This window comes from Tupaia chinensis, unplaced genomic scaffold (genome assembly GCF_000334495.1).
Source record: "Tupaia chinensis unplaced genomic scaffold, TupChi_1.0 Scaffold000272_1, whole genome shotgun sequence".
Classification (NCBI taxonomy): Eukaryota; Metazoa; Chordata; class Mammalia; order Scandentia; family Tupaiidae; genus Tupaia; species Tupaia belangeri.
Genome location: NW_006159754.1, coordinates 2,495,825 through 2,511,837, shown reverse-complemented (window position 1 = coordinate 2,511,837; position 16,013 = coordinate 2,495,825). Strand labels below are relative to the sequence as shown.

Genomic DNA, 16,013 nt, shown 5'->3' with positions numbered 1-16,013 from the left:
CCAGGGCAAAGGGAAGACACGTTTAACAGAGGCAAGAAGTTCTGTTGTAAAAAAATGTTATTAAAAAAAGAAACATGTGTTAAATAAAAAGTGATACATTTCTTAAAAATAAAAATAAAAACATCGGCTGCAGAAGGAGACCAGCATAGTTCTGTCCCTTACTGTCAGCTGAATGAACCTGGGCAAGGCAGTCAATGCACCTGTTCTTCAGTCGTGTCCATAACAATACCTAACCTCACAGGGTAGTTTAAGAATTAATACATGTAAAGTGACAGGGCTTAGACCCAAGGAAATGACCCATAAATAATGGCTTTTAAAAAAGGAAATGAAGCTGCATTCCTTGAGCCTTGGTAGATAGGAAATAAGGGTAGATATGCTCACCAAATGCGTGCTACTTTATAAAAAATCATAAGCATCCAGTTCTAAGGACTAGGAAAAGTGTCTTCTGTCTTAAGATTGTGTTCTCTGCAAGGATATGAACTCTGGAATTAATAAAATGTAATGCAATTTTAATTACAAATTTATTTAACAGACCACACAAACAGTAGCTAAGCAAGTGGCTTGTTCTTGATTTAACTGAAATTAAATAAAGACATAAGAGGGATATACCTAGGGACCAGCAGATGGCATAATGGTTATGGAACTGGACGCCCATGTAGCCAACTGCGGTTCAAGTCCTGAACCCAACCACTTAAAACTCACACAGGGCACATGTGCATGTGTGCGTGTCCAAAATCCCAGGAGGAGAATGGAGGAGAAGGGATTGTGGCGTGGCCATCCCCCTTGGGGGAGATGATTTCTTGCTTTCTGTCTCTGCAGCGAGTACATGGGCTTCACAGCAAAAATCTCTTTTTTTAAAAAAGGGATATACTTAAAAGATCTTGGATATGCACTGAAAGGGACACTATGGTGCAAGAGGGGCAATCCCTCTGCTAGGAAATCAATTCACATCAAAGTCAGGCAGAAAACATGTAAGAGCCACGCTGTCCCGTGGTCTTCACATGACCTGCTCCATTACAGCACTGGCAGGCTACCCACCTGTCCCTCAGCCCCTGTACAGACTGGACTTCATGCTCCGCTCTGTGCTTGTAATGCAAGACCCAGAGGAAACTGCCATTCTCACTTTTCATTGCGCCATGGAAAAACTATTTGGGCCAGAGAACAGTGCCAAGTTGGTACCAAAATTTACATCTCTGGGCTTTCAGAATGATATTCTTTTTAGTATAGAGGGCTTGCTTGCATTTCTGAAAGGGTCTCCTGCCCAGTGAGTCTGGATCAAGGATAATTCATGGGACCATACGGCTGTCACAAAGATGAAGGATGATGGAGGAGACTGCTGCTGTCAGCTCCAGAGAGGCATCACAATTAAAAAAAAAATAATAATAATAATAATTCGTGCCAGCACAGCAGGGAAGATTCCTACAGAGAAAGCATGCCCTGCCCCACGGTCTGTCAGTGCTTTTGCAGGGTCTGATTTCTCAGAGTCGTTACCAGAAAGGGTAGGACAATGCGAGTGGTTAGAGCACTTGTAGTTTAGCGCGGGCTCCCTGTTTCTGAGGCCTCATTACTCTGCACAATTAAAGGTATCAGCTGAGTTGCTCCCCGAATCTGCCAGCTTTAGGGGAAAACAAAACAAACAAACAAAAACACTTGGAATTCTTCGGGGATTCCCCAAACAAAATCAAACATTTCCAGATTCTGGAAGCAATAGGAAAACATCTTCAACGAATTAAAGATTGAGGATTTCCTAGAAAAAGCAGCTTTCAAGTCCAAACCAAGCCAACCAAAACAAAATAAAAACACCCTGGGCTAAACGAAATATGAAAACGGTGTCGAGGAAGACAGCGCTGCCGTCGGAGCCGCCCTGCTGTGTCTTGCTGCTGGCTGGCCTGCTTGAGGTTTCCTAGAGCCACCTGTTCTGTGACAGACTGGGTACTTACTCGAAAGCTGCTTCTGGAGCTGCCGGACCAAGGCGGCTGTCTGCTGCTGCTGCTGGGTCTGCTGCAAGCCTTGCCTTGGAAACTGTAATTGTGACAGGGGAAAGGACGGAGTTAGTCTACAGGGCCACTGGCAGACAAGAGCAGAGACTAAATCCCGGGGTCAGGCAATCTGTAAGGTCCTTTCAAATACTTCCAGATGAAAGAGCAGTGCCCAAGGTGCCCATTAACTTTCACCAGCACCCTGTAAGTTTAGAGCACAGCTGAAGTGCCCACCCACCCAGGAACTCGCTCTCCAGGGGGCTAGGTGGCTAAGTTTCTTGGACAGGCTTGGATGAAAGAGTCCACACTCCGGAGGTGGCCCAGTGGTTCAAAGATCCTTGTCATCTCACCCTTCACCAGTGGACCAGCGACGGTCATGGTAGCTAGCATAAACCATTCTCACCGGTAAGACGGGATGTCTCTGGGCAGAGGAGCTGTCCAGCACTACGGGTCGCACATTGCGTGGTGGAAAAGAACCTGGTGAGGCATGGAAGTGCCTTGGTCAAGGGCGCTCTGAGACCACAATGTCCTCCCCAGAGGCAAGATGAAAGTCAGCTCATCCCACTCTGCGGACTGGCCAGGTGGGCAGGAAGTAGATGAGGCATCAGAGCACACGGTTCGAGACACGCTCACGCCCAAGGTCTGAATAGGAATCAAGACGGGGCACAATACAGGGGCCGTGTGCCCTGGTTCTCTCTTTTAAGTTGTTACAGGAAATAGTGGTGGTTATTCCAAAGAGGAAAAAAAGCAGTACCCGGGTGAAGTAAAATTACTTTGGATCGAAATCCCTGCTGCTTTACTTTTATCTTCCTTACCCTTCAAACTTCAGACTGTCTTTGCTTCTTTCTTTCTGGACTTTCTGGCCCCTTCTTTCTGCCTGGTTATTTGTTATAACACAGGAGGGGCCTGACGTAAGGGGTCACAGTCACACGCAGGTCAAAATTGTGCTGGTGATGTCTCCTCTGACCCCACGGACCCACACCCACCTGCGCTGTGCCTGCCTGGCTGTGTGGCTGCAGGAAGTCAGCTAGCTGCTTGGCTCTGACTTCTGGAGAGAAGGGACACTCCCAGAGTCCTACGCATCCTTCCAAGATCAGCTCAGAATATCACCTGCTCCCGCAGACACTGAAGGAGGGAATCCCTGCTCTTGTACTTGGCACTCTGTAGATGCCTCTCTGATGAAACATGACCTTTCTTCTCCCTCTAGAACTCTAGGTTTTGAGCTTCTTGGGGAGCAGAGCTGTACCATGCTCCTGCTGCAGTGCGAAGACAGAACACAGTGCTTGCTGTCAGGCAGGCATAACAGGTCAGCGTGGCACAGCCACAGTAAACACCATCTTCTGTTCAATTTTACAAGACTGTTTGGATGTATGGGCTATCCCATGGCCTGGTGGCTGAGGGAGCCGGATGCCACATGGCCAACCACATGGTTCTGATCACAGCAGCTTGAGAAACATGCTGGGTGCATGTTCTCGGGTGCCCAAAATCCCAATGGGATGAAGAAATGGAGAAGAAGAGATGTGGCAGGCCATGCCCCTTTAGGTGGTGCTTTCTCCCTCTCCTTCTCTGTGACTCTTGTGAGCACATATGCCCTCTGGCAAATTTAAGAATAAAAAGAGTATTTTGATGTATTCAATTGATTCCCTAAGTGATTATTTTGACAAGCATTTATTTAAGAAGATCTACTTTTTCTGCTCAGTCATTACAAAGGCCAAAAGATGTTACCAACTAGTAATTTCTTTTCTTTTCTTTTCTTTTTCTTTTTTTGGAGAGGTTTTTCCTATAGGGCACGTGCACTTGCCAGAAAGACAGAGAGAGACAGAGAGATAGAAAGTGAGAAATCACCCCCTGGGGGGGTGGCCACACCGCAATCCCTTCTCCTCCATTCTCCTCTCAGGATCTTGGGCATGCACACACACACACACACACACACCCAGCATGAGTTTAAGTCACTGGGTCCAGGACTCAAACCACGGTTGACTTACACGGGAGTCCAGTGATATAGCCATTACACTAATGCTGGTCCCAACTACTAATTTCTACTTAAACAATTCTCTTTGACTTGTTTTTTGCCTGAGAACCAGAGTTTGTCTTTTCACAGAGGCAGACACTGACAAAATCAGCGGCGGGACTGATGGATGAAGAGCTCCACACTAACTCAGGTAATTTAGACATCTTGCTCTCTGAACTATGTGTTTTTTTTCTTATGAATATTGTGGGTTTTAAATCTTTTTTTCATCGCTATGGCATTTTACAATCGAGCTATTCAACAAATATGTATCAAAATCCAGGCACTTTTCCAGGTTCCAGGGGTACCGAGGTGAATAAATCACATCCCTGCCCTCATGACAGCTGTGAGGTTCTTGTTAGCGTTGACTGCAACCACGCTATTGGTGAGCAAAAGAACAAAGCAACGAAGCAACATTCATTTCAGAACGACACTGACAAGTGACAGAGTCCACAGACGGTTCCTGGTTCTTCTGACAAATGAAACACATCTGTACAAACTTCAGTAGAATGGACTGCAGCAATATATGGGGTTTCCCACTGAGTCCCGGGGGGGGGGATAAAAACTGTCCACGTCCTCAGCAGCACCTCCACTCCTATAGGGCAGCACACTCTGAGAGAACTAGTAGCTGATGGAATCAGAGAATTATGTAATTATTCTCAAATACGTGGCTATTCTGTTACTAGAAACCTTCAAAGATTTCTTCCCTAACCTCCTTCTAATACAATATTATTTCTTTTGAGCTAGCCATGGCCTGGTGGTTAGGGCACTAGATCCCAGGTGGCTGATTGCACAGTTTGAGTCTTCAATAGTGGACTTGAAACATATGCTGGGCAAGTTTGCCCAGTGTTCTAAAAGGATGGAGAAACGGTGAAGGGATTGCAGCATGACTACGCCCCATGGGGAGTGCTTTCTCATAACCCTTTTTCTGAGTCTCTTCGGTGAGCATACGTGCCGCCTGGGAAAATTTTACACACACACACACACACACACACACACACACACATTCTTTCACTTAAAATAACTTCAAATTCACACAAAGGAGTATGGCTCAATAACGTTCTCTGGACAGGGTGGTACACTGGACGGTGGTGCCGTGGTAAAATGCAATACTCTGATACTCTGTAAGACTGACCCACATGGGAAGGTTCTAGGCTCATGTCTGAGACCTCCCTGAACTCACTGAGCAGGCATGTGCCCATGAGGACTAGCCAAGAACAAATCAGAACTGCACTGGGAGGGCTAGCTCTGTCTTTTTGCTCTTCTCATTCATGGAAGAACTAAACTTAAAAACAATGTTCTCTGGGTATACATTTTTCCACTGGAAATGTAGAGTAATGTTATGTGGTTACTTCTGAATTCCAGAGGCATTCTGAAAACCATCTCAATTCCTTGAATGGAACACATGAATTACTTGAGAAAGACTATATGACAAGTTCACACATGATCACTGATTAAAAGTTAGTGCAATTGTTTAAGTAACCGTTGCTGTCAATCTGCATGTTTCTAAAAGGCAGATATTCAATATGTATGGTCCTGACACAAGGATCAGTCAATGTACAAAGCTAATGTCTCCAAGCTTTCTGTTAACATGTTTTCCAGATCACAGAACTAAGACAGCCTGAGACTAAGATGAAAAGAAATCAAATAGCAGGATGGTATAAACACTCTTTTCTTAAAAGCTAGAAGTACTTTTAAAGAAAGATCATGGCCTGTCAAAATATTTAGTTCAGAGTTAATTTAAACATAACAATACGTAAACTTTAAAAATATTTTTCAAGTCAAGAACTATAATGTAATCTGGGACCAGCAGTTAGTGTAGTGGCTATATCGCTGGACTCCCATGTAGTCGACTGTGGTTCACGTCCCGGACCCGATGGCTTAAAACTCATGCCGGGCGCGTGTGCGTGTGTGCCCAAGATCCGGAGAGGAGAATGGAGGAGAAGGGATTGTGGCATGGCCATCCCCCCTGGGGGGTGCTTTCTCGCTTTCTGTCTCTCTGTCTCTGTCTGTCTGGCAAGTGTACGTGCCCTATGGCAAAAACCTCTCAAAAAAGAAAAAAAAAAAAAGAACTAAGAACTCTAATGTAATCTGAAACTAGAGATGCCAAATACATTTTCCCAGCAGGGGCACCCAAGTCTTCTTTCCAGATGTTCTTCCCTCACAGAACACAAGCACCTCGAGTAAGCAAATGACAACACAGACACTAGTTTTTAAGCCAGCATCAGATTTAATTTGTAAACAAGGGCTTTTCTTAGTCTTTCTTGTTTCTTCTACAGAAAAGCTCCCTGTTTTTCAATGACACATTTTGACGAGATGCCAATTTCCATCCTAAGTCTGTCTGGATGCCTCGTGCAAATTCACAGCTGCAACAGACCTGCCTATGTCAGCGTTGGCAACCATCATCCTACATGTCCCCCCAATGCTGTCAACTAGGGAAGAGACCAACGATGAAGAGTCAAAAAGCACTGAATCAAATGATTACGTTGATAGGAAAGTCATGACATTTTTGGTGTGTGTTTTTCTATGCAAAAATGCATCATGACTTTCCTGACAACCCAATATTATGCCTTTGAAGATTGTAACATTCAACCTCTTCCATCAAGGCTTCTGTTATGGGTTGAATTGTGTCCCCCCCAAAAGACATGTTAGACAACTAACCTCTCAATACATCAGACTGTGACCTTATTTTGAGATAGGATCTTTGTAGAGGTAAAGTTAAAATAAGGTCATTAGGGTGGGGCTAAACCTATAAAACTGATAAGAAAGGGGGAAATTTGGACACACACATGCATTCAATGGGAATGCCCTGTGACGAAGAAGGCAGAGCTCAGGGGATGCCTCTATAAACCAAGGAATGCCACAGACTGGCAAACCAACAGTCAGGGACAGGCACGGAACAGATTCTCCCTCGCAGTCCTCAGAAGGAACCAAGCCTGCTGACAACTTGATTTTGGACTTCTACCCTCCAGAGCTCAGACAATATATTCCTATTGTTTCAGATTCCCAGTTTGCATATGTTGCTATGGCAGTCCTAACGAATTAGTACTCCTACATGGCCAACCAGGGTTCGAGTCCTAAATCTGGTGGCTTGCTTTCTCACTTCCTCTCTTTCTCACTCTCACCATCTGTCTCTCTCTGGTCAAATTAAAAAATAAATGAATGAGTAAATAAAATAAAATAAATAATTATAAAAAAAATCCAGCAATTGAATGCAATGTGCAAAGTTGGCATTAAACAGTCCCCTATGACTCCAGGTCTTCTCATTGCAGGGTGCCAGCCAAGGACTTCACTGGTGTGTTCTCTATCATACAGAAGGGTGCTGGTCTCCATGCATATACTGAATAGGCATCTATTAAATGCAATTGTGGTTACCACAGAGTGGCAGGGCAAGTCGTGGGGAGAGTGTTAACACAACCTCTTTCCCCTCAATACAGGATGAATCGGAACCCCAATGAGTTAGAGCTCACTCCTCTTCAATAGCCAGATTATACCCTCTTTTCCAGCAAATGAAGAAATGGAATAAAGATTGTTGGCTAATAACAAGAACTGGATATGCTGGAGATGTTTATAATAAATGCAAATAAATATAATATGTTTAGTAAGTATTTTTTTTGGGGGGGGAGGTTTTTGCTATAGGGCGTGTGCGCTTGCCAGGAAGACAGAGAGAGACAGAGAGACAGAAAGTGAGAAACCACCACCCAGGGGAATGGCCATGCTGCAATCCCTTCTCCATTCTCCTCTCGGGATCTTGGGCACACACGCACATGTGTCTGGCATGAGTTTAAGCTACCAGGTCCAGGACTCGAACCACAGTCAACTACATGGGAGTCCAGCAATATAGCCATTACGCTAACTGCTGGTCCACCGACAGCACGATTTTTGAAATGGGAAACAGCCTAAATGTGGGGCAGTTGAGCAAATGATACCGAGCAATACGATATTTGACTGCATGACTGTTTAAATCACAAATACATGAACTAGATTAATACACTTTAAAAACTTTATGTAAGTAAGTATGCTAAATGAAATTATGTCAAAAAAAATGAATTATGAGCTAACTTGAGTAAGGGAGCCAGGTCCCACATGGCCTCATGAGTAAGGGAGCCAGGTCCCACATGGCCAAACACAGTTCTAATCCTGGCCCCAGCAGCTTAAAAAAATGAATGAATTATGAGCTAACTCTGTAGCCTCATGAGTAAGGGAGCCAGGTCCCACATGGCCAAACACAGTTCTAATCCTGGCCCCAGCAGCTTAAAAACAAGTGAAACACATGTGTCTGTACGAAAATCCTGACAAGATAGAAAAATGAAGATAAGATTGTGGTATGGCCATGCACCACTGGACACTGGAGAGTGCTTTCTCCTTCTTCTTTTCTGTCTACCTCTGGTGAACCTGTGAACCTTCTAGCAATTAAAAAAATAATAAAATAAAAAAATGAAGAGAACTAATGACAATAATGTAAGTAATCCATAATCACTGACCATACCTACAACTTCTAATTCTGAAATATAATGCTCTAAGTATAAACATTCAAAGTTTTCAAAATACCTAAAATATCTTAAATGTCCTAGCCCATCCTAGGATTTATCCATATATAATAGGCTTGCCTTTGCATTAATAATTGTTTTTTCTAGATTACAACATAGTGCTTTAAATATAAAAGAAGACGTTGTGCTTCTAAAGATAGCCAACAGTGGATTGTTGATTTTACTATTTATTAAAATTGCTATAAATGAAGTTTTTGTTTTTCTGGAATTTGTTTCCCATGAACACAATGAAGAAAAAATAGCACATGCCATGTTCTGACTAAAACTGTTCGATCCCTGGGATGAGTTGTACTTTAAGATAATGAGTAAATAACCTATTGCATTAAAAACCTTTAATATTATATCTTAGAAATCAATATTTAAAAAATTGGATGTGTCTTCTTTACACATCAGTTTATTAAATATTTATGAAACTATTAGATTAATAGAAAGATACCAAGTTCCCAGATATTAGATAATAATTCCAGTGGGTCATGGGAATTGAGTCTCCTCATTTTTTTTTTTTTGAGAAGTTTTTGCTATAAGGGTGCGTGCGCTCATTAGACAGACAGAGAGAGACAGAGAGACAGAAAGCGAGAAATCATCCCCCAGGGGGGATGACCACGCCACAATCCCTTCTCCTCCATTCTCGTCTCGGGATCTTGGGCATGCACGCACACGCGCCTGGCGTGAGTTTAAGCCACCAGGTCTGGGACGCGAACCACGGTCGACTACGTGGGAGTCCAGCGACATAGCCATTACGCTAACTGCTGGTTCCCGAGTCTCCTCTTGATTCTGCCTAAACTGATTTAAAATTAAAAGACAATTTCCACCTCAGTTCTATAAAGATAGCTTCGTAATGGAATCTATTTTTTTACAATACAGTAAAAAATAACAATTATGTCCCAGGCAGCTGATATTGATATCCATCAGTGCTTATTTAGTGACTCTCTTAAGAATAAAATTAATTTTGTACTCTAATAAATATTTTGTGTACTTCCTATGTATTACATCATAAACCAAATAAAAGAATGTTTCATAGCAGATGGATACAAGCCCAACGAGGAAGACTAATGGGAAAGATCCTGGTGATGTTTGCTTAATTGCACAGGTCAATCCAATCCAAGATTTTGTTGAAATCATTATTTTATAAGAAAGTGTACTCACAAATTAAAGCCAACACTTTTGAAAAGTAAAACTCGCAAAGTCTTAGGATGGTAGTTATAGATCTGTAATCAAATACATAGATTTTCAAGACATAAAAAAGGTAGATTAAATCCGAATCCCAATATATAGAAAAAATAATATATGGTCATTTTATAAACCACATATCATACATATTTCATACACATAGTATTTATTTACACATATGAATCAAGAATTTAAAAAACTAAAACTGTGCAATTCTCTACTGTCATATATAAAATAGTCATTGAAGCAATCCTACATTTAAAGTTTTGTTGCTGTTGTTGTTAAAGTAGTTTACTATGCAACCATGGTCTTACTAGCAATAGTTAGCCAAAGAAGTCATAATTCCCAAATTATAGACTTCCTTATAATAACTGTCAAGTGCCCATTCATGAATTTGCATTAAATCCCGGAAAAGCCACAATTATGTGATATGTTGTTACATGTCCTAGAAAGGTCCTAATTCCACCCAGCCGTATCCCGTTATCTTTCCAATATGGACACAGTCCTTTAACCACTTAACCTGACTGCAATCGCTCCTAATGGATTATCTCACCAAGTTGTTCCTTTTGTCTCTGACCTGTGACACCATCCATCTTTCAAATCTTGTGCTGAAAACGACTACACTAGAGTTTTTCCCCAAGTAGGAGACAGACAGGAAGCCAGCCCGCCTCAGGTCATACTCTCTACACAAATCATACCACTGAGTCACGTGAAGATTCCCTTTTCGATTTTTTCTTCTTCATTTTCTAAGTAAGCATTTACTTTCATAGGTATTTCCAGTGTGTGGCAATGCATGTGATCATTGATGTTAGCGGTAAAATGTTTCTTGTAAAAATACACTGATTTAAGTACATAGAAAAAGAAGTAACTTACAGAAAAATAGCAACTCAGTAATAATAAAGCAGAGCTATGGCACTGGCAAAAGTAAACGCGGCAGTGAATTGCTCGGGTGTGGAAATCTCTGATGCTCTGCTGGTGACATTTCCAAATATGACTTCCAAAGCTAGAGAAGTGAACTATGCAATCACAAATCACGCTAAAATTCTTGCAGCAGACGCTAACCGGCTAAAAACAAAGTATCGTTTACATCAACAAAAATAATATTTCCGCAAGCACTCTCATGCTTCTGGAGATTATAGTAAAAATGTAAAGCAAGATAATCTTGAGTAAATCATCATTTTAACATTGTTTAGAGAAAAAAGGAACTTGAAGTCTCAACGTAAATATTTTCGTTCATGGGATAATATTAAAACAAATTTGAAGAGGAAAAATGGCATAACCTACTGAACCCCAAATATTAATTTATACCTTTCTATGAAAATAAATATACCAACTAAAATAACAACAAAACCCTGATAAATGTCTAGGGAAAAATGACTAGCATATATTTGAAAAGTATTTGAAGTACTTTTCAAATTTATGTATGTGGGATACAACTTGCCTTTTAAGCACAAATGTATGCATGGTCTTCAAAAAGTTAGTGGAAAATGTATATTCTGCAAAAAACTATGTATAGGTTTCAAAGCCGTTTTGCATCAAAATAAACTTATACTTTAATTCCAATTTCCAAGTTTTAAAGTTCTCTCAGTCATTTCTGGCTCCAAAGCACTGGGCCTTACCAAAGGTTGCTGGGGCTGCATTGCTTGAAGACCAAGGGTCTGACTCTGGGGCTGTGAGGATGGCTGGGGCTGTGGGGGCTGTTGGGTTTGAGGGGCTTGCTGGGGCTGCTGCATCTGAAGAGAAAGAAAAAGGATTTTTACTCTCAAAAGGAAGGGGTTAATGTCATCCCACATCTTCGCTCACATGCCTTTTATCTCATTACTCTGTTGTAGTGAAAATATATGTCTCTCCCATCTTTACCTTGACGAACTTTGTTCATTCCTCAAGGGCAAGACCTAAATCTGCTCCTCCATGGAGCCTTCTTGGACCACACAATCCCAAGGTTTTTCTTTCTTCTCTCTCTTTCTCTCTCTCTTTTTAAGAGATATTTTTGCTATAAGGTGTGGGTGCTCACTGGAGAGAAATAGGCAGAAAGCGAGAAATCATCCCACAGAGGGCATGGCCACACTGCAATCCCTTCTCCTCCATTCTCCTCTCAGGATTTTGGGTATGCACGGACACATGGCCAGCATGAATTTTCGGCCGTTGACTCTGGGACTGAAACCGACCACAGTCAAATACAGGAGAGTCCAGCTACATAACCATTCCACCATCTGCTGGTTCCAAGGTTCTCTTTCTTCAGGAGTCATTGTTTACTATTTACACCCTTCAAGTCTACCTGAGGACATACTTTGTGTTTACTCTTTTAACTCCTTTCTTATTTACTCTTCCACACACTTCAGGCTGTCTAATAATACCAGGCTAAACAAACACTGTTCACTAGTCACCTTTTTATTGACTATGACATCCAGATAAACTCTTTTAGTTTAGTTTAGTTTTTTTTTTTTTTGTTTGTTTGTTTATTTATTTATTTATTTTTCAAAGACATAGACTAGCTCCTGTCGGAAGTTCTGGCTAAACGAGCAGCATAAAATAAAAAAAATCATGGAGTGACAAAGTCAGCTCCAATACAAAGCTCTTAGAAAACACTTCCAAGTCACAGAAGAAACATAGAGTAGACGTACACTTGGCGGGACACAGAGAAGAGGAAAATGCTGATAAATGCTCCATCTCAACGACTTTGAAAGTTTTCCTACTCAAACGCTTCATCCATCGAATGACAGCCCAGACTTTTTTTTCACCTTTTGCATTTTCCCAGTGTGGTTTGCTCACAGTTCCCCAAACTGTCTTGTCTTTTAGAGCAGGGCAATAAATAGCAGTTGCTGGGAGGCATTTCTCACTAAGTGGCAGGGCTCACAGCTGCGGAATCCTAGCAGAGGTCTGCGCAGACTCAACTTCCAACATGAACCATGCTAGTTGGGCCAGAATCACAGTGGCCTCAGCCTGAGGCTGACTTGTCGTTTGGCTCTCTAGGGATTTTCCCAGGAAAAATTAACCTGATTTCATAATTACTAACTTTTCCTTTATGGAGGTGGTTATTGACTTTAAAAAGAAAGCACCATCCTGATACTGAAGCAAATAACTTCTCTTTATATCCAGGGAATGTGTGGGTGATGAAAATATTAATAGGACATATTATGCTACCAAGATAAAGAAAACATTGTATGCAGTCAGGAAAGGTGTTCTGTATTTCCAGCCTTAGAAAACACCGCCACGAGAATGGAAGTGGTAAGTAAGCAAATTATGTGGTAATTTTCCTCAATGGTTGGGAAATGAGAAATTAAAAACCAGAGATAAGTATAAATATCAATTCTGAAAACTCTGAAACTTATCCTCAGAACTTGGAGAAACATTACTATGATTTTTAAAAATACTAATAGTCATATTATGGGTACTATTAATAGCAAAATTACCAAACTCATGCTTGACTTCAATTTGTTTCTTTCACCCTTGCCTAATATTTAAGGGGTAGGTACTATAATTGTTCCCATTTTACTGATGACAAAAGAGCTTTTTCCACCTTGGAGACAACATCTATCTATACAATGAGTAGGACTGGCTAGTTAGCCTACATTGCACCAAATCAATGTGGAGATAAAGACATGATCAATTGGTAATGTACAATATTTTTACATTTTAATGGATCAAAAATAAGAATGCAAATAATGACATCTTACAGCCAATGGCAGCTTGTAATTGTGAAGTCTAGTTTCACAGTTTGTATTGAAAATGTTAGTTTATACACCCATCACCTGGGAGCATTAGAAACCAGAATTTTGGGACCAGCAGTTAGTGTAATGGCTATGTCGCTGAACTCCCATGTAGTCGGCAGTGGTTCGAGTCCTGGACCTGGTGGCTTAAACTCACGCTGGGCACGTGTGCGTATGTGCCCACGATCCTGAGAGGAGAATGGAAGAGAAGGGAATGTGGCGTGGCCATCCCCCCTGGGGGTGATTTCTCACTTTCTATCTCTCTGTCTCTCTCTGTGTTTTTCTGGCAAGAGCATGCACCCTATAGCAAAAACCTCTCAAAAAAAAAAAAAAAAAAAAGAATTAAAAAAAAAGAAACAGAATTTTGTGATCACTCCAGAATGTACTTAAAGCTTATGGTTCAAATTCTCACAGGAGGTACTTTTTCGTCCCTCCACCCAGTGTCAAAGTTGAGACATGCAAACTCCTTCACTGCCCCTCTGTGCATGGCAGATTTATTTCTCATTGACCTTGCCCCCAGGAGTGTAGTCCTTGGATGGGCCAGCTGTACTGGACTTCCCATTTTGGTGCTGTTTTTCTTCTGTAATACGTAAAACGAGAGTTCATCTCAGGTTGGGCTGCTGATAAAATGGAAGCTCATCGTACAATCTCGGGAAATCTCCAGTCCAGTAACCGTGGACATGTGGTGAGTGCTGAGGACAAATGGCACAACCATAGCCCAACTTCTTTAAACAAGAAAGACTAAAGCAAGAATGTGTCAAAGTGAGAAGTTCTTTATTCAGGAGACTTAGATATTTATATGAACTAACTCCTCTGGATTATAACAGAGACAAGATGAAAAATCCCTTTGAAATATCCTACCTAGTTTCTTCCCGTTTCACAGCCTAATCAGACCAGAGGTGATACAGAATCTGTTAGGGATCACAGGGCTCTCTAGGAATGTGTTGAAAACTTGAACAGCTCAGTTTTCTGTTTGTTTGCGTCTGAGCACATGCATGAAATTCAGCATTGGAATTACATGGGCCCTAGTTAAGTGGTCAGACTGTATTGGGGCAGCTAAGGCTTACGTTATTAAAACAAAGGCGTTCACCAGTTCTCCCCAACCTTTGTGAAAGTGGAAGGATGCTCTGTAAATCATACTCTTACCAGGTCATGGGCAGAGGCACAGAGAAGGGAAAGCTGTTGCCGTGTTGGAATTACATCGCATCAGTTTAATTCTGGATGTGCAACACACAGGTCTCCCTGGAATTTGGCAATTAAAGGCTGAAGTGTCTCACTGGCTGTGACTGCTGCATATCTGCACTGTCCGGAGGGAGACAGCACTGCCCTCAGCACCCAGCCCCATACCTGGAGGAGTCTCTGCTGCTGTCGAACTTGCGGCTGTCTGGGCCTCATGGGGTCCTGAGGCAGGGGCACCGAGGGAAGGTTAGGGTGCGCGGACGCCAGCACGGCATCGATTCCTCCGCTCACCAGAGGACTCTGCTGGAGAGCCTGATGGTTCAGTCTGGCAAAGAACAAAGCAACTTGTTTCCAGGCCCACATAGACTGCCAATTTTTAAATCAGTGTCACCAGTGAATCTATTATAAAAGAAATTATCAGTGCTCAATAATTACCTCTATAATTCCAACAGCATAAAGACCAGCAGTTACAATAATAGCAAGTGCTACCTAAGGTAAAATGTAATCATGCATAAATGACCTTTTAATCTGTTTTTTTTAAACTGCTGGAGGGCATGTGCAATGTCTAGAGAAAAGCAGACAGAGGCAGAAAGCAGCACTCCCCCACCATGGGATGCGGTCATATCACAATTCTTTCTTCGTTAATTCTCCAACCTGCTGGAATTTTGAGCTCACGCGCACACGCACACGCATACACGCACACACACATACACATGCTCAGCATTTCTTTCAAGCCACTGGAGGCAAGATTCAAACCATGGTCAGATCTATGGCATATGGCTATACGGCTGCCTTCAAGTTGAATTACTTCTTAAAGTTGTTAATATTAAGTGACTTTAATTGAACATTTACATTGGAACAGGTCCTATGCCAAAGGTCTGAAATGTGTTCTCATTTATTACCCACAATCATTCTTTGCTGTCATCGGTTTTGTTATCCCCACTTTAAAAGAGAGAAAGCAGAACTGTAAGGTGACCGTCAGAAAGACAAGGAGAGACAGAGAGACGGAAAGGGAGAAATGACCCCCCCTCCCCAGGGAATGGCCACACCACAATCACTTCTCCGTTCTCCTCTTCAGATCTTGGGCACGAACTCACACGTGCCTGGCATGAGTTTCAATTCAGTTCCCAGGTATGGGACTTGAATTGCATGAGTCTAGCACCTTAACCACTACGCCACCTGCTTGTCCTCCAAAAAACCCTTAGTAAAAGCAGAGAGAGAGAAAAAAAATAGGACACTAGAGATAACACATTGGCATCATCTAAAAGTATCACAACTATACTATGAAAGATGTGAGTCAAATGATCAGACTCTGGAGTGAAATAAACAAGATATAGCATTCTTTACTTTAAACCTCTATCTGGATGCCACTAAAAGTTAGATAATAGTATACAAATTATATGTAAATATCCAAACT

At 41.9% G+C, this 16,013-nt stretch overlaps 1 protein-coding gene across 1 annotated transcript in view; it reads right to left on the bottom strand.

Moving 5' to 3' along the window:
* The window catches only part of MED12L (mediator complex subunit 12L), a 393,053-nt gene that overhangs the window by 4,345 nt on the left and 372,695 nt on the right, over positions 1-16,013 (bottom strand). Inside the window, exons 41-43 of the mRNA XM_027772371.1 lie at positions 14,765-14,921; positions 11,327-11,440; positions 1,941-2,022 (exon numbers count right to left, since the gene is read on the bottom strand). Coding sequence (XP_027628172.1) covers positions 1,941-2,022; positions 11,327-11,440; positions 14,765-14,921 — 353 coding nt within the window. The remainder of the gene's footprint in view (positions 1-1,940; positions 2,023-11,326; positions 11,441-14,764; positions 14,922-16,013) is intronic.